This window comes from Neltuma alba, unplaced genomic scaffold, assembly GCF_004799145.2.
Source record: "Neltuma alba isolate B1F8T4 unplaced genomic scaffold, ASM479914v2 tig00010241_pilon, whole genome shotgun sequence".
NCBI lineage: Eukaryota > Viridiplantae > Streptophyta > Magnoliopsida > Fabales > Fabaceae > Neltuma > Neltuma alba.
Window position 1 is genome coordinate 1 of NW_021635170.1, and position 18,983 is coordinate 18,983.

General features: G+C 34.3%; 1 protein-coding gene across 1 annotated transcript; it reads left to right on the forward strand.

The window, feature by feature from the left end:
• Positions 1-14,912: 14,912 nt before the first annotated feature.
• Positions 14,913-18,579, forward strand: LOC114755231 (receptor-like protein EIX2). The gene is made up of 3 exons (XM_028944095.1): positions 14,913-15,144; positions 16,744-17,572; positions 18,513-18,579. Exons 1-3 carry the CDS (start codon positions 14,913-14,915, stop codon positions 18,577-18,579), a joined length of 1,128 nt encoding a protein of 375 aa, XP_028799928.1.
• The last annotated feature ends 404 nt before the right edge of the window (positions 18,580-18,983 follow it).

The following is an 18,983-nucleotide window of genomic DNA, read 5'->3' on the forward strand; positions in this document are numbered from 1 at the left end:
TTTATAAAATATAAATCTGAGATGTGAAATGGATAAAAATCGAGGGAAAGGAATGCGGAGAAACCCTTTCCCTTTGCTTCTTGATGTGCTGAACCAGTTCCCCTCATGGATTCGTTGGTTTCACTTTTCAAACTCCTCGTTGATAGCATCCAATAGTAATGGGTAGTCTTTTAAGGGTGTTTGGCTCAATAGAAGGGAAGGAAGGAGAGGAGAGGGATTTTAATAGAAGCAAACACTACAAAAAAAACATGCTTTTAGCCATGGAATTAGTGACGGATTAGCGACGAAAACGGATTAGTGACGGAATTGTTCCGTCGCTAATTCCTTTGTCGCTAATTGATTAGCGACGGAATTGAAATTCCGTTGCTAATCTTGACAAAAATTTCCGTTGCTAATCCGCCGCTAACTTGATTTTTTTAAAAATAAAATAAATACCACATAGTACCTCTACCAATTGTCACGTTATCATTGGGGACCACTTCCACGTGTCGCTGCCACCTCATCTCTACCTGGCACGTGGCGCCACATGTCACTACCACATAATTCCCTCCTCAAAGTGACTTCTCCATGGCTTGAACCCAGGACCTCCTTCGTGCGCACGTGCGGTTTTACCAGTTGAGCTGCAATGAACCTGTTGACTTATTATGTAAAATTAAAGATATATATATTATTTTACACAAATAATTATATAGACATATATATAAAAAACTAAAAATATACTATATGATAATTTTAATCATAACTATTTTAATGAAAAAATAATTTTAAAATTTTTTTTACTATTTTTATAATGTTTTATTTTTTTAAAATATTTTTAATATAATTTTAATTTCTAACGACACTAATTTTGAATTTTAAATCATAAATAATTTTTTATAAATATTTTTTAATTTATTTTTTAATTAATATTGATAAGATAACAATTTAATTATATATATTATATTATATATATTATGTATATGTGTTTATATACTTGAAGAAAATCATTTACAATTAGTCAAAAAAAATCTTGTTATTCAAAAAAAAAACTATTATAATAAAATCTAATAAATTATTCTATATAAAAAATTAAATGATTTAAATAGATTATGATAAATAGTATTCTTCTACTTGTATATATATCCTATGTAATTTATTTTCTTAAAATTTGCAACGGAAACAAATTCCGTCGCTAATTTCTGACGGAATTGGGACGGAAATTCTGTCGCTAATTTTTTTGACGGATTAGCGACGGAATCTTTTTCCGTCAAAAGATTCCATCACTAAATATTTATTGACGGATTTTCTGACAGATTAGTGACGGAATTTAGCGACGGACAAAAATTCGTTGCTAATCCGTCGCTAATATTAGCGATGGAAAAATTCCAACACTAATCCGTCGAAAAAATTAGCGACGGAATTTTTTCCGTCGCAAATTCTGTCGCTAATTAGTGTTTTTTTTATAGTGAAAGGAGATGAAAAAAAAAGGGAGGGATTTTAATATTACCTTATTTGAATTAATACGAGGGGAGGAGAGGGGAGAAATTTTAATGTTACCTTATTTGGTTTTGGAAGGGAGGGGAGGCAACATATTTTGTGTGGACAACTTTACCCTTATATTATTTAAGTTGATTTTTACAAACTTATAGAGTAATTAATAAAATTTAGTATAAATAACATTTTTTTTTTGGTGAAAAGTATAAATAACATTTAATATATGAGATCAACTTTTTATAATTAGCAAAATTAAATAAATATAATGATAATACATAACTAATAGCTACTATATATCCAATATATCCAAAATTTAGTCTAATGAAGTAAATATGTTAAATTGAATATTTTTTCCACCTTTCATTTTTCTCTGTGTTGTTGATACAAGCAGTTAAATAACTTTTTTAAAGACAACATAGATAACTTATTTGTATGTTTTTGTTTTGAATGTTTGATTTGTGTTTGGAAATTAAAATATATTTGATAGCACATAAATAAGGAAAGAGAGGCATGATTGAATCCATAAATAAACCAAATCACATACAATTCGGCAGTAAAAGGTAACATGAGATTATTAGAAAATAATATAAACATATTAGTCAATACAAATCAAAATATTACTATTTCGCTCCAAATTCTCCTAGTTTTGGAGAAAAGGCTTTTGAGGGGAGGGAAGAAAAATGTTAAAAAAATTTCCCTCTCCTCCTAAAATTTTTATCTTTTCAAACAAGAGAAATGATTAAAATTCCTCCTCCTCCTTCTTCTTCCCTCTAAACTCTCGTGCCAAACGCAATACAAGTCATTATGTGCGGATTTCCATTTCCCAGTACAATTCAAAGTCGCCGTTTGTAATATCCCCAGTCTTCATTAAGAGAGGCATCGGTGAATGAGCATGGTTAGTCGACTATATATTCAACTCTTTTTTTCCCTCTAAAATTCAAATTTCAAATCAAGGTGACGACTTTTTTCCCGGCAAATATTAATTTACCGTGAGCCACCCTTTCTCTCCCTCCATTGTTCTCTCCCTCTTCTTTGATGCCTTCCTCACCAAATTTACTTTGCTTGCCATGGACCTTCTATGTTCAGGTCATTAAGGTTGCTCAACTTTTTTTTTGGGAAAAAAAGACAAAAAAAAAAGCTAGAAATTGTAAAATTCAAATTCAGTTAGGTAAAACTTTAAAATCCTAAGAAAAAAAGTGGTGCCTGATATAGTGTTTTGCAATTATAGTTAAATAACTTAAATATCCTTATTTTAAACTTATTACTGCTAATATATTTTTTGTTATTTTTATTTAACACTTGTCATTGTTAGTTTAAAACTTGTTAATAAATAATTTATCATTATTAGTATATTTTTTGTCATTTGCTATTTAACACTTTTATTATTAGTTTATAATCTATCAATAAACTTTTTGAAATAAGGGCATTTTAGTCATTTAATTATATTTACAAATTAAAACACCAGATCAAATACCACTTCCTTCCTGGGATTTTGATGTGCTAGCTATCTAAGTTGGAATTTCACAATTTCCAACTTTTTTTTTTTGGGTCATTTTCCTGTTTTTTTCCAAGTGATTTTGTGTTTGACGTTTTAGAATTCACTAATCATGTTGTTTGATTTATCACGGTTTCATTTGTGGTAAGAAATCTACTTATATTATCGAATCCAGTCTTCCTCAACCGAGTCACTGAAGATGCATCGCAGCCGTTGCTGCTCCACCGCCGCCAGCAAGAAGATGAAGGGCTGAAGTGGCGGCGGCTCCGATCTTGGCTGCGATTCGATTCGAATGGGTTAGAGGGAAGCACGAACTGAACACTGTTTTACGGTAAGTCTTGAAACATCACATTCTTCTATTCTTATTGTAATCTCATGAGCGAGAAAAAGTTCGGGTTTTTAGTAGAGTTTGAATTTGAATATGTGGTGTCTTTTTCCCTGCCCATGAATCTCAAGCGTAGCCTATCGTTGTTTACGGTTGTTGGTTCAGTGCAAGATTTAACAAGTGTGAGAGGAGGGATTTTGTTCATTAATTTTGTATTTTTTTTCATTCTTAAGTGGGGGAAAAAACTTTTGGTTTTTATTAGGGTTTTTTTCCCCTTGTTTAAGAGGACGAAAAATTGGAAAAATTTTCCAAAAATTTCAAAAAAATTGAATGTCTTTACACTAGTGAGAGCATATTTGGGCCTTGTTTTAATCTTTCGGTGTGTTTGATGATGACTTTATAACGTTGTTTTGATTCTTAATTGGGATTATTCATTTTCTTTTAATAAATAGCTAAATGTTGAATCTTTTTTATGCATATGCTGCGCTTATAGCTACTTAATTGCCTGCGAAATTCTTAAGCGCACTACGAGTGCCACCTCACTTGTACATTGACCAATGATATCATGGCATTTTAGGTATTGTTATCCCATGTGTCACTCTTCACTCTCTCTATTATTTGACTTATCTGCTTAGAAATATGTATATTTTAATTAAGGACAAAGTCACAAATTTATCCATTATAATGGTAAAAATAAGTACCAGGCACCATAAAAAAATATTAGATTCAAGAATACCCATAAACTTTTTAAAATAGGGCAAAAATATCAAATTTATTAAATCCAACAGATATCCGTTACTTTTTCTGTTCATGGTGCCCACTTTGTTGGGTGTTAACTTCTAATCTCTTCTCATAGTCAACTCTTTGATCCTTCTTCTCTCTTTGTCTTCTCTCTTCCCTTTTAATATTGCAATGAATAAATTTGATTCTTCTTAATTATTACATTATATTCTCTCTTATTTGTAATTACAAAGTAAAAAAAAATTCATCCTCCGTCTCAATCTCAATCACATACTCGCGCTTCGTCTTTACCTCTCTCCGCCTCTATCTAGTACCCCCACCCGTGCTCTTTCTTGTCCCTTCCTTTCTCCCATTCTCATTATTCTTGTATTCTAAAATTTTCAATTTCTTCTCACCCAAAAAAATTTCAATTTCAATTATTCTTCTTATGTTACATGACATTATAAGTTAATAAAATGTTCTACAAAATATGTTATAATTGAAATGTGAGTATAGTATGTACTTCACCATAAAAGGGGCGCAATATATTTTTTCTATTTTAGAATATCATTTTTCGAAAATATTTTCACTTAAATGTCTTTTAAAAATTTGAAGTTTCACGACGTAATTAGTATTGAGATTTTTATTTTACTTTTATTTACTACAATAACTTCAATTTATTAAACACATTAGCAAGAAGCAAGTTTTTGGCAATAAAATTGATATTTTGATGTTTAATTAGATCTTTTAATCAGTGTTTAAATCTTAATGGACTTCCACTTTCACTTTTTTATATAAGTAAAGACCTCCCTCCTTTTATTTACAATACAAAAGTTTTTTTCTTCCCAACTTAACTTACTCAAAATATAAATACAGTATGATAAAATTTAAAGCATTTGATACTTTGAAATTTTACCCTATTATATAATTAAAATTAAAAAAAACTCATATTTGAAGTAGAAAAATATGTTATGATTCATTTTCACCATGAAACATACACTACAAAATACATCTCATTACTGACAGAATTAACAAAAAAAATTATTTTGTCACTAATTATCAATGAAAATTTTGTCGTTAATATTAATTAGTGATGGATTAGCCATGGAAAATTAGTGAGAAAGGGAGAGAGTGTGTGAGCGTAGATAACATTACTACAAAAGACAATTTTTACTTTTGTTTTAGAGGGCTTTTCACGTCTGTTTCAAGGGGAAATTAAAAGAGGAGACGTAGAAAGTCTACCGGATGTCATCTCTGTTTGTAACAGACGTCTGTTTCAAGGACAATTAATGCTACCTTATCCTTGAATTTTGCTTGCAGGTTCTTGGAAGATTCAAAAAGAAAAAAAAAAGAAAAAAAAAATAAATTAAAAGGAAAAAAAAAATAGGGAAAATGACATTGAGGTCCCACAGAACCAAAAATACAGCAAAAAGGTCCCCTGAAATCCCATAATTTTTCTGAAGTCCCAAAGGGACTTAGATGCAATTTTCAGAATATGGAAATTACCCTCTTGCCCTTGCTTATGAGATTCGAAAATGTTGAAAGGAGATTAGAGCCTCTGTTTTTTGTTTGACCGGAAGAAAACTGAAACCCTGTTGTGCTTTTGTGCTGCTGGAAATCTGGTGAAAACCCATCGCGATGCTCAAATTCCCCTCACAACCCATCGAAAATCGTGAGCCTTCGTGCTGGTTGGTGTGTGTTGTGATTTAAGTTGGGTGTGTAGAATGATAATGGGTGCTCTGTTTTTGGGTTGTTTTTGGGTGGTTTTCCTCTGTTCTGACGTTGGTTTAGTGGCAAAGGAAGAAAAAGATGAAGGTTAGTGAGGGTAGAAACCCTTAGCATGAAATGGGACTGTGTTGTCAATCAGGCCGCGATTGTTGTCAATGTGTGCCGCTACACTTGTCAATGTAGCTCTTTAAGTTGTCAATGACAGTTGCGTGCTTCTTGATGCAGGTTTAAGTTACTGATGGTTTTTCAAAGCTTTTGTTTTTGGTTTAGGATTCAGAAGTTAATGAATGGAAAAGCTGTGTTTTTGGTTGGTGTGTGTTGTGATTTAAGTTGGGTGTGTAGAATGATAATGGATGCTCTGTTTTTGGGTGGTTTTCCTCTGTTTTGAAGTTAGTTTAGTGGCAAAAGAAGAAAAAGATGAAGGTTAGTGAGGCTAGAAACCCTTAGCACGAAATGGGATTGTGTTGTCAATCAGGCCGCGATTGTTGTCAATGTGTGCCGCTACACTTGTCAATGTAGCTCCTTAAGTTGTCAATGACAGTTGCGTGATTCTTGATGCAGGTTTAAGTTACTGATGGCAAGTACGTCTGGAAAACATCTATTTTGCTTTGTTCACATAAGGGGAAAGTTTATAAATGATGGAGAAGATAATATGAGATATGTGGGAGGTAGTGTAAGAACAACCAATGTAAAGGAGGGCACAAGTTATGAAGAATTGAAGGAAATTATATCATCAATTGTTGGAAAAGAAAGCAACTCATTTCTTCTGAAATTCTCAGTTGTGTTTGATAAAAAAACTTTTGTGGAGTTGGTAGATGATGATGGGGTGGAACATTTGATAAAGTTCAATGAAGAAAGTGGTCATGTGTATGTCGAAGAAAATGAAAATGAGGACCACATAGAAGCAACAAGGGATAATATATACAATGGAGGAGCAAGATGTGTAAGTATAGTTGAACAAAACTGTAAATGGGTGTGAAGGGAATTTTTGTAAATGGATACACACCAATAGTTAGTTTCTCGTAATTACATGCAACCCCTGTGTTTTTTTGGAATGGGTTGTGAAATAGGTGTAGTTTCATGTATATGAAGGTGTAAATGAAAGTTGACTATGAATTGGCATGTTAGATTCTGCTGTCATTTAAGTTGTCATACCTGCACTCTGTATTGTCATTAGACCTGTTATGACTTATCAATAGAGCACTGTCACTTGTCAATTAATTTGCTGATGTAAGTTGTCAACAATATGAATTCAAGTTACATAACTTGTTTTAGTAACATATGATATTTTCAATCACTCTGTCATATTATATTTTTGGTTATTTGTCATATATAATCATTATTAATGAAGTGTCAATGGTGGCACTGTGACTTGTCAATGGTGGCATAGTGACTTGTCAATCATGTCCTTAAGACTTGTTAATGGTGGCGCTGTGACTTGTCAATGGTGGCACTGTGACTTGTCGTTGGTGGCACTGTGACTTGTCGTTGGTGGCACTATGACTTGCCAATGGTGGCACACTGACTTGTCGTTGGTGGCACTATGACTTGTCAATGGTGGCACACGGACTTGTCATTGGTGGCAATTTGACTTGTCAATCGTCGCACCGTGACTTATCAATGGTGGCACTGTGACTTGCCACTAGAGCACTGTGACTTGTTACTGGTAGCACTGTGACTTACCAATAGAGCAGAGTGACTTGTTAATTGAACATAACTCTGAGTAACACCTTCTGATTAATTATATTTTAATATAAATATTACTTAACATTACAAATAAATAACACCTTCAGTTGTAAAAATTTTGAATATCAATTGTTAATATCCACATATTCATTTGTTATATCACTTGTCATTAACTCATGTTATATTACTTATTAATATTACATAAATTTGTCGATATCAATAAAGATATAAAACAACAAAAATAAAAATGTGAGTTGTCCCCAAGAAATTGGTATCATAACATCTGATAACAAAGATAATAATATTATAAACATAATTTGATCAGTTTGTTACAAAAGGACCTATTGACCATTAAGCTATTGCCCTCATGGCTCACACCCTTAGGTGCCAATCATCTCATAACACATCCTGGCATAACAGAACAAAAAATTAATGGACTCCTCTATCTCCTCCTCTTGCTCTTGTTGAAATCCAATAGCATTGACATCACATCATCCCTATGTTCATTTTGTGGATGGGTAACCAACCACCACAAACAGCCAACCTTCAACTCTTGCAATTCATCATTGGAGTATCGTGGCATGGTATATCCTGCAGCATCACGAACAGTGCCATCCCACTCTTGTAGCCAAGAGAGGACATGAACTCCACATGAATCACTGCCAAGCAAATTCAATATGTAAGCAGCATGCAATTTTTATTGTGAACAAACACAACATAACACAATCAAACAGAACAACTACACTCACGTATCATTCTGCACATAAACTTTAGCCCATTTCACTTCGTTGCCAATTTTGTCCTCATTGGCAAACAACTCTGGCTTAACAGCACGCAACATCGTATGGAAACAGTTCATCTGCAAAAAAAAAAAACACATAATCAAAAGGTTTTACTAACAACACAGCATCCAGTGACAAGGGACAGAGCATATTGTGATAAGTAACATAGCATCCAGTAACAAAAAACATCATCCACTAACAACTAACAGAGCATCCACTGAGAAATGACAGAGCATCCAGTGAGAAATGACAGAGCATCCAGTGTGAAGTAACAGCATCCAGTGACAAGTAACAGAGCATGCAGTGACAACTAACAGAGCATGCAGTGACAACTAACATAGCATGTAGTGACAACTAACACAGCATCTAGTCAACTAAGCATCCACTGACAACTAACAGAGCATGTGATGACAACTAACACAGCATCCAGTGACAACTAACACCGCATCCAGTGACAACTAACAGAGCATGCAGTGACAACTACGCAGGCTGCTAGTGACAACTATAAGAGTAGTCATTGACAAGTATAACAGCAGCAAATAAATACACACAGTCTGTGTTGCCATAAAGTGTTTGGGATTGAAGTGCCCTTTATTCGTCCTCTTTTTCAGACGCAATCATCAATATGAAATAGAAATCCCCACAAAGGAATATAGTAACCACTACAGAGCATACAATCTTCACAAATACTTTGAACTCCAAGCAAGACATATCAACTATTCAACCTCATTTTTGTAACTTTAACAATCCACCGTGGTGCTCAAAATCCACTCAGTATGCCACCATTGGCAAGTCACAGTGCCACCATTGACAAGTCACATTGCCACCAATGACAAGTCCGTGTGCCATCATTGACAAGTCAAATTGCCACCAATGACAAGTCCGTGTGTCACGATTAACAAGTCATAGTGCCACCAACGACAAGTCAGTGTGCCACCATTGGCAAGTCATAGTGCCACCAACGACAAGTCACAGTGCCACTATTGACAAGTCACAGCGCCACCATTGACAAGTCACTATGCCACCATTGACAAGTCACTATGCCACCATTGACACTTCATTAATAATGATTATATATGACAAATAACCAAAAATATAATATGACAGAGTGATTGAAAATATCATATGTTACTAAAACAAGTTATGTAACTTGAATTCATATTGTTGACAACTTACATCAGCAAATTAATTGACAAGTGACAGTGCTCTATTGATAAGTCATAACAGGTCTAATGACAATACAGAGTGCAGGTATGACAACTTAAATGACAGCAGAATCTAACATGCCAATTCATAGTCAACTTTCATTTACACCTTCATATACATGAAACTACACCTATTTCACAACCCATTCCAAAAAAACACAGGGGTTGCATGTAATTACGAGAAACTAACTATTGGTGTGTATCCATTTACAAAAAATTCCCTTCACACCCATTTACAGTTTTGTTCAACTATACTTACACATCTTGCTCCTCCATTGTATATATTATCCCTTGTTGCTTCTATGTGGTCCTCATTTTCATTTTCTTCGACATACACATGACCACTTTCTTCATTGAACTTTATCAAATGTTCCACCCCATCATCATCTACCAACTCCACAAAAGTTTTTTTATCAAACACAACTGAGAATTTCAGAAGAAATGAGTTGCTTTCTTTTCCAACAATTGATGATATAATTTCCTTCAATTCTTCATAACTTGTGCCCTCCTTTACATTGGTTGTTCTTACACTACCTCTCACATATCTCATATTATCTTCTCCATCATTTATAAACTTTCCCCTTATGTGAACAAAGCAAAATAGATGTTTTCCAGACGTACTTGCCATCAGTAACTTAAACCTGCATCAAGAATCACGCAACTGTCATTGACAACTTAAGGAGCTACATTGACAAGTGTAGCGGCACACATTGACAACAATCGCGGCCTGATTGACAACACAATCCCATTTCGTGCTAAGGGTTTCTAGCCTCACTAACCTTCATCTTTTTCTTCCTTTGCCACTAAACTAACGTCAAAACAGAGGAAAACCACCCAAAAACAGAGCATCCATTATCATTCTACACACCCAACTTAAATCACAACACACACCAACCAAAAACACAGCTTTTCCATTCATTAACTTCTGAATCCTAAACCAAAAACAAAAGCTTTGAAAAACCATCAGTAACTTAAACCTGCATCAAGAAGCACGCAACTGTCATTGACAACTTAAAGAGCTACATTGACAAGTGTAGCGGCACACATTGACAACAATCGCGGCCTGATTGACAACACAGTCCCATTTCGTGCTAAGGGTTTCTACCCTCACTAACCTTCATCTTTTTCTTCCTTTGCCACTAAACCAACGTCAGAACAGAGGAAAACCACCCAAAAACAACCCAAAAACAGAGCACCCATTATCATTCTACACACCCAACTTAAATCACAACACACACCAACCAGCACGAAGGCTCACGATTTTCGACGGGTTGTGAGGGGAATTTGAGCATCGCGATGGGTTTTCACCAGATTTCCAGCAGCACAAAAGCACAACACGGTTTCAGCTTTCTTCCGGTCAAACAAAAAACAGAGGCTCTAATCTCCTTTCAGCATTTTCGAATCTCATAAGCAAGGGTAAGAGGGTAATTTCCAGATTCTGAAAATTGCATCTAAGTTCCTTTGGGACTTCAGAAAAATTATGGGATTTCAGGGGACCTTTTTGCTGTATTTTTGGTTCTGTGGGACCTCAATGTCATTTTCCCAAAAAAATATAATATTAAGTTGGGGGCAAAACGCAACGTTTTGCCCCAACCTAATAACCATCATCAGCTGGCCGAAGACAGGAGGAAAATACACACACACGCGACGCCGAACGAAAGCGAACTGGAGGCGGCGAAGCTGACCAGCGGAAAAACAGAGAAGCACGAACAAGCTGGAGGCGGACGACACACGACGAAAGAAGAGAGTGAGGAGTCGACGGCGAAACCATCCACCTCTTCTTCCTTTGACCGAAAGCCGTCATCATCATCGACTTCGTCTTCTTCCTTTCTCAGCGCGACCATAGCGAAACAGAGGCGGGCAACACACACGACGCTGAAGCGAGCTGGACGGCGGCTGGGAGAGGGAGAAAACGGAGTGACGGCAGACGCAGACCAGGGGAGCTGACGGTTTTCTACACTCTTCCTTCGATATCCTCCATGGAAGTTGCAATAGAGAATTGCTGGTGGCGTCGAATCTCATGGCAAACCGAGGCTAGCTTCACAATTCTCTAATTCAACAATAATGGCAGGAGCTTAGATCATCAAAGGGGAGTTTTAGTTGCTTTAATTTCCTACTCAATAATTGTTTAACAATTCCTAGGTCTTAGGATAGTTTCTCTGATTATTGGGATAATTGTATTGCTTAATCTAATTATATTTGGGGATTATTATGACTGAATTATTGCTTAGTATTTGACATTGGGCTGTTTATAGTTTTGATCTCAATTATAATGTTGTGGTTATGACATTTGTATTGATTTTGGAATTAATATATTGTGATTTTCTAAGGTGGCTTAAAATTTTGGATCATATAGTCTCTTGCTAGCTTTAATTCTGTTATTTTGGATTTAAGAGTTCTAATTAAGCATTGGTTTTTAGCATCCTTAATCCCATTTTACTATTCTGGTTGCAGTTAGTAAGTTGGGATTTTAGGAAAATATTTTGTGGCAATTCGAGGTGGCTCGGTTGTTGGATCAAAAGCTCAATTATAATTCTTAATTCATTGTTTTTAACTCCCACATCTTTTAGAGTGATGATTGCCTGCATTGTTGAATTGGAGGATTGATTTTTATCAGTGTTATTTGTGTGTCTCATTTTCATTTCTTTAATCTCCATTCATTTTAATCACTTTTATATAAAAACAAAAAAAAAGTATTTTAATTTCAATTTAATTCGTAGTATTTAATTAACAGCTTTTCAAAATCAAAAATCTCTTTTTATAGTTTAGGTTACTTGCATTCATTTACTAGGGTTTAATTTCGTTTTCGGCTCCTCAAAGTGAAACGACCCAAGTTGTGCACTATATTGCATTAATTCGGTTAATTTTTGGAGTAACCCCAAAGCGACAATTAAGGGCAGTTCAACTTCATTAACTCCACAGTGCATAAGGCAAGTGAAGAGTATATTGATATTTCAACATATCCAAAAGATTAGAGGAATATAATACATTTCAGTAGATAATTTGATGACAACACATGATGCAACTATGTGCTTGAAAAATAATTGGAAATAATTTGCTTGAGAAATTAGTATACTTTACAGAGATAAAATGATGAAAAGTGATGCTGTTATCAATCAAGCAGAGTAAAAGTGATATTGTTATTATGGAGAGTAAAGAGTATGTTGTACTCTTTCTTTGTTTTTTTTAAAGCCAAGCTTGTGTGTCACATAGTTTTCCTTACAAGGTTTTTTTAATCGAGTAGCTTCAATATATAGTGTGACTCTTTTTTTTTTCACTAGATTTTTGTCCCAATGAGTTTTTTCTAGTAAGGTGCTAATGAAGCATAATATGCGTTATGCACAAGCGAATGTTCATAACCCAACTGTTAGGATTTTTTATCTTTGAATGCCCTAAACCCATAACCTTCTCAATGAATGACTTGGGAGGAGTTTCTCATGTTTAATGTCATTATGTTCTTCTTCACTCCTTTATAACCCTAGTATATTAGACTTTAACGGTTTGAGGACTATAAATAGAGGATTGGTACCGTATGTGAATGAAAAAATAAAATGCTCCTTCGGTCCTTAATATAGGACCTAATTGTTGAGTTGATTTTAGTCTTAAATATAAGACCTATTTCTCATATTCGTTAGTTTTCCCTAAATTACCCTTATGGATCTCCCTGAATCATAATCAAATAGAAGAGGAAGAGAGGATATTAAGGAAGATGATTATAGTGTTTTAGGAAAAACATGTCATATTTCTTATAATTAACTAACTTACCTAACTTCCTTAATCTAATCAAATTAGTTAAATATGTCTTATATTAAGGATTGGAGGAGTACCTTCTTATTTTTTCCCCTCCCTATTCTCGTCTTGCTATTCTCTTCTTTGCTATCTAACTTTATCATTTTGATAACAAAATACAAAGTTTTCCTTGAAGAATAATCAATCGTAAATTAAATAAAGTCATTTAAAAAATAATTAATGTGTGTAAAATAACCTTCCATCCCCGTTATTATGCTTTTGCTCTACAAGAATAATGTGGGTCTAATGACATGAACATTCTCCTATAATCAGAAGATCGTGAGTTTGACTTCACAATAATTTCTTGTTTTCATTTTTCTTTGATGTCTTTTACCATTGACTCTCAACTCTTATACCCCGTCAACAACGCAAACATAGGGCCCAGACTAAGAATAGCCGTCAACTTTTAAAATTTCCACAAAAAAACAGTTTATGCAAGTGACAATATATTTTCCTCATTTGGATCTACATATCACATCAATGATGAAAAACTTAAATATAAAAATGTTGAATCATGATCGAAGAAGGATATCTTCATTATCAGTTTGCCGATTTTAACATGCACAAAAGTTAACAGCTCAATTATGGAAGACTTTTTCCCTTGGGCATTTTTTAGCACTAAATATAGGCATCTTTTTTCAATGGAAATCAATTAGATTATATATAAAACACTTTGCAAGGCTATATTATGACTACAAATTAAAAAATAATTTTCTCTGCATGTTGTAACTAATTATGATATTGTTTATTGGCGTAGAAAAGAATTTAATTTCCACAACGCACCCATTAATTAATACCTTATTTTCTCCATATCTATTTAGTATTCTTGTAGAGAAAAAGCGACACAGCATAAAAAAAAAAATTGTATTGTGACTACTTTCTTCTTGTTTAACACCAATTTGTTTTTAGAAATTGATTGTAAATTTTAAAATTTAAAATATATGCAATATTTGTTATGACACATACACACACACACATATCAAAATGCTTTTCATCAAAATAGATGTTATTTTACTAATAATTGCAAAATTATTAGTTAAATAAAATATAAAAAGTACTTTTACAGTGAGGCAAACAAAGTAAACTTTTTTTATTAAAACACACTAATCAACCATATCATTTGTGTGTGGGACACTCAATTCTGCTTTGTAAGAAGTTGACTGGAGGCGCTTTAAATAACAGCCGCATAGCTCAACAAGTAACATTATAAATTTCAGCACCTGAAACAAAGGATATAAATCTGAGAAAAATAATCCAGCGCTTGATTGTCATCGACGGTTCCTGCAATATTGTTACCAATGTTAGGTTTGTTTTTCTGTGGTTTCTTACCTTTCTAACTGTTGATTTATTCATATACAAAGCATCCTCTAGTATCCTCTGTGTTCCAAGTGAGCGAGATGCTATTCTTAAGCTTAAAGCTTCACCTCCAAGACTCTTCAAACAGGCTCACCTCTTGGTCTGCTGGTGATGGAGAGTGTTGCAACTGGGAATCAGTTGTTTGCAACAACGTAACTGGTAACATTCTTGAGCTTCACCTCGCAACTTCACCTCCTTCACCTCCTTGGTATTATGATGTACGTGAATCTTTTGAGAGATCAAGGTTTAGGGGTTAGATACATCCTTCTTTGCTTGATTTGAAGCATTTAAATTATTTGGACTTGAGTGGTAATGATTTTGGTGGCATGCAAATCCCTACTTTCCTTGACTCAATGATGAACTTAACATACCTTAACCTCTCTCAAGCTGGATTTGGTGGAAGAATTCCCCATCAAATTACCAATCTTTCCAATTTGCTCTACCTTGACATTGGAGGCAATCATTTCATGGGAAGCATACCTCAAGAAATTGGAAACCTCTCCAATCTGATCTATCTTGATCTCAGAGGTTCTTATCAATCTGATGTGGATGGATTTTATGTTGGAAATCTTCAGTGGCTTGGAGGTCTCTATATGCTCCAATGTCTTGACCTAAGTTTCACAAACTTATCCATCACCTCTGATTGGTTGAACATTCTACATTCACTTCCCTCTTTGAGTGTGTTGCACTTGTCATATTGTGATTTTTGTCATTATTTTCAACCATCTACCTTTAACTTTTCATCTCTAGCCATCCTTGACCTTTCCAATTCTTACTTCTTTGGGCCTCCACTAGTTCCAAATTGGATATTCCATTTGAAAAATTTGTTTTATCTTCAGTTATCGAGTAATAATTTCCATGGATCTATCCCTGAAGGTATTCAAAACTTAACTCTCCTTCAACATCTTGATTTATCCAAAAATTTGTTTGGCTCTTTTATTCCTGATTGGTTGTACAGCTTCAATCATTTGAAGTGTCTTTATCTCTTTGGTAATAACTTGGCTGGCACTATTTCTCATAACATTGGAAACTTGACTTCTCTTGATCATCTTGCTTTGTTTGATAATCATCTAGAAGGAAAAATTCCAATCTCTATTGGAAATCTCTGCAACCTGAAAAGATTGTTTATTTCAAATAAAAAGTGCCATCAACAAGTTTCTGAAATTTTACAAGTTTTCTTCAAATGTGGTTCACACAGATTAGAGGTTTTGTATGCTACAAGTTTTCAATTACCTAGCTATTTAACATATCAAATTGGGCGTTTCAAAAATCTTGCTAGGCTTTATCTCTCTAGCAACAATATCCAAGGTGAAATCCCTAAATCACTAGGAAATCTCACATCTTTAATATATCTTGACCTTTCAAATAATCGATTCAGTGGATTTCCTTTCGAAATTCTAGGATCACTTTCTAAATTGCGTTTTCTTTATACCCAAGATAATCTATTCAATGGAATTGTGAAAGAGGCCCACCTTAATCTCTCCCACTTACACCTATTCAATGCATCAAGAAACCAATTCACTTTACAAGTGAGTCCCAATTGGAGTCCTCCTTTTCAAACTTTGGAGTATTTAGGAATGGCTTCCTGGAATCTAGGCCCTGACTTTCCATTGTGGATTCAATCACTAAAGCATCTCTGTGATTTGGATATTTCAAACACACACATATTTGGTCCTATTCCATCTTGGCTTTGGAGCAGATTTGACAATGCTCATAAATTAAACCTCTCTCACAATTACATTGATGGTGAGCTTTCAAATGTATGGGAGAATTCCATTCCTCTCCCAAGTATTGTGGATTTAAGCTCAAATAAGTTAAATGGTCCATTGCCTTACATATCACCTCATATGATTTATATAGACCTCTCAAGCAATCAATTTTCAGGATCCTTAACACATCTTTTGCGTTCTAAACATGATGAGACAAAGAACTTAGAATTTCTTATACTGGCATCAAATAATTTATCAGGAGAAATGCCTGATTATTAGATGATGTGGCCAAAACTTGGTGTAGTGAACTTAGCAAACAATCAATTGACTGGGATCCTACCCTCATCCATTGGATCATTATCCTGGTTGGAAGTGTTGCACCTTCGCAACAATAGTTTCTTTGGAACTTTCCCAACTTTGTTGAAAAATTGCAGCAAACTGATTTCTTTGGATCTAGGGAACAATCAATTTTCAGGAACAATTGCATCATGGGTTGGACAACACTTGCCAAATGTGAAGATTCTTGTTCTTAAATCAAATAAGTTCTCTGGTCAAGTTCCCTTTCAAATATGTTACATGAGGTTATTACAAGTCTTAGACCTTGCACAAAACAAGTTGACAGGACAAATACCCAAATGCATCAACCATTTGAGTGCTATTTCAATAGTAAATAGTAGTTCAGAATCATACATTCTTTGCAATGGAGCAAACAACACAAGGCATCTGGTTCTTGAGGAGCTCCTTTCCCTAAAAGGGAGAGTTGATTATAGAGCTATTCTTGGTCTCATCACAAGTATTGACCTTTCAAGCAACAAATTATCTGGAGAGATACCAATGGAAATCACAAGACTTAAGGGGTTACACTTTCTAAATGTTTCTAATAATTGTTTGAGCGGTCAAATTCCAAAAACTTTTGGGAACTTGGAGTCACTAGAGTCTGTCGATTTCTCAAGGAATCATCTTGTTGGTGAAATCCCACAAAGCATAACCAAGTTAAGCTTCTTGAGCTTTCTGAACTTGTCAAGAAATGATTTGGAGGGAAGAATTCCTACAGGGACAGAGTTGCAAAGCTTTGAAGCATCTAGTTTTGCTGGCAACAACCTTTGTGGTCCTCCTCTCACTAATAACTGCACTTCAAGTGATCCAGATCAAGATGATAAGAATGGTGATCATGGGGAGGGGATTGATTGGTTTTTTGTAAGCATGACATTGGGGTTTGTGGTGGGATTTTGGGTTGTGGTAGGTCCTTTGCTCTACAAGAGATTATGGAGATATGTTTATTTCCAATTTCTAGATGGCATATGGTACAAATTGCAAACCCTTTTTTTTTTTTTTTGGTTAGATCAATAAACTGGGGTGTATCTGCGTTTAGTCTGAAGTGTTATATATTTAAGGGGATTTTTCTGCTAGTGTAGTCTATGATTTTTTTTCCTTTTTCATTGTCAATCAAATGGTGAGGTTTTAATAAGCTATACCAAACTAGTTACACACCCATGGTTTTAAATCAAACTTCAATAATGAAAAGAAAACTAAAAATTGTTATGGAGAGCTGACTCTTACAGATTACTACTGACACATCATTAATATGAAGCCTTTTAATTACATATTATTCGAACATATTAATTACAACATATGCATGATATTTTACAAGAAATTAGACCATATAGCAGAGATTTTACCATATTGGCATGGTTTATATGCTCAAAACATATCATTGCCGTAAGTTTTATATGCCACCAAATTCAGAGATGCGCTTGCAATAAGGGAAGGATGAGGCCAAGGATGGAGGGAGTGCACCTGTGTAGGTAAAAATCATTATTAATGGGAAAGGTCAAAGGATATACCGTAGAAGAATTAGTTATCAATTAGAATGTGCTTTGTTTTAATTAGCAGATAGTAAACTATCAGAATAATCCCCTACAACAAGTTAAATCACTGTCATGAAACATTATTTTGTAATCTATAAAACAATCAGATCATTTAAGTAGAATTAAAATTTAATATTATTTAGTTATCATTAAAATATGGTACTCTAAACATGGGAATAAACAATCCAAATGCTTGATCCTAAACACTGTATCTGACCTTTTGTCTGAAACTTTAATCCAGAATCTCCATACCTATCAGTTTCATTTTGTAACAATTTGTGCTGCAGAGTTTATTTTAGCATACGAAAATAAACTGTAATAGAAAGCAGAAAGGGAGTAAATAACATTGATGCAGCATTATAATATTATTTCGCAGTAAAACTGATAAAGCACCTATTTGCATCGAGGAAGGTAGAAAGCTTGGCGTTGCTGTCAGCACCTGAATGTTTGGAATTGATGGGCTTGAGCAGGGTGATGGTGGAAATAGATTACCATGAGAATTATATAGCAGTCTTCAACGCATAGAAGTTTTGGCAAAACTAGTTAGGAAGTTAATTTTGATTCTAAATATAATGTCATTATGGTGTTTATTATAAGCCACTTATTAGGAAGATTTTTGTTCTTAAATATAAGTTACTTGTAGGGAAAATGACACAAAAATGACATTTAAACTTGAAAATGCCAAAATAGTCACTTGAATTTGCAAAATCTTAATTTAGTCATAAGTAACCGGTTTGACACTTATAAATTTACTGAAATGACATATTGTTCTTTATTTTATTTATTGTTTTTTAAAAAACCAAATGCCCCCACTGGTCGCTGAAGCTCCAGTGCCGACAGTGACTGC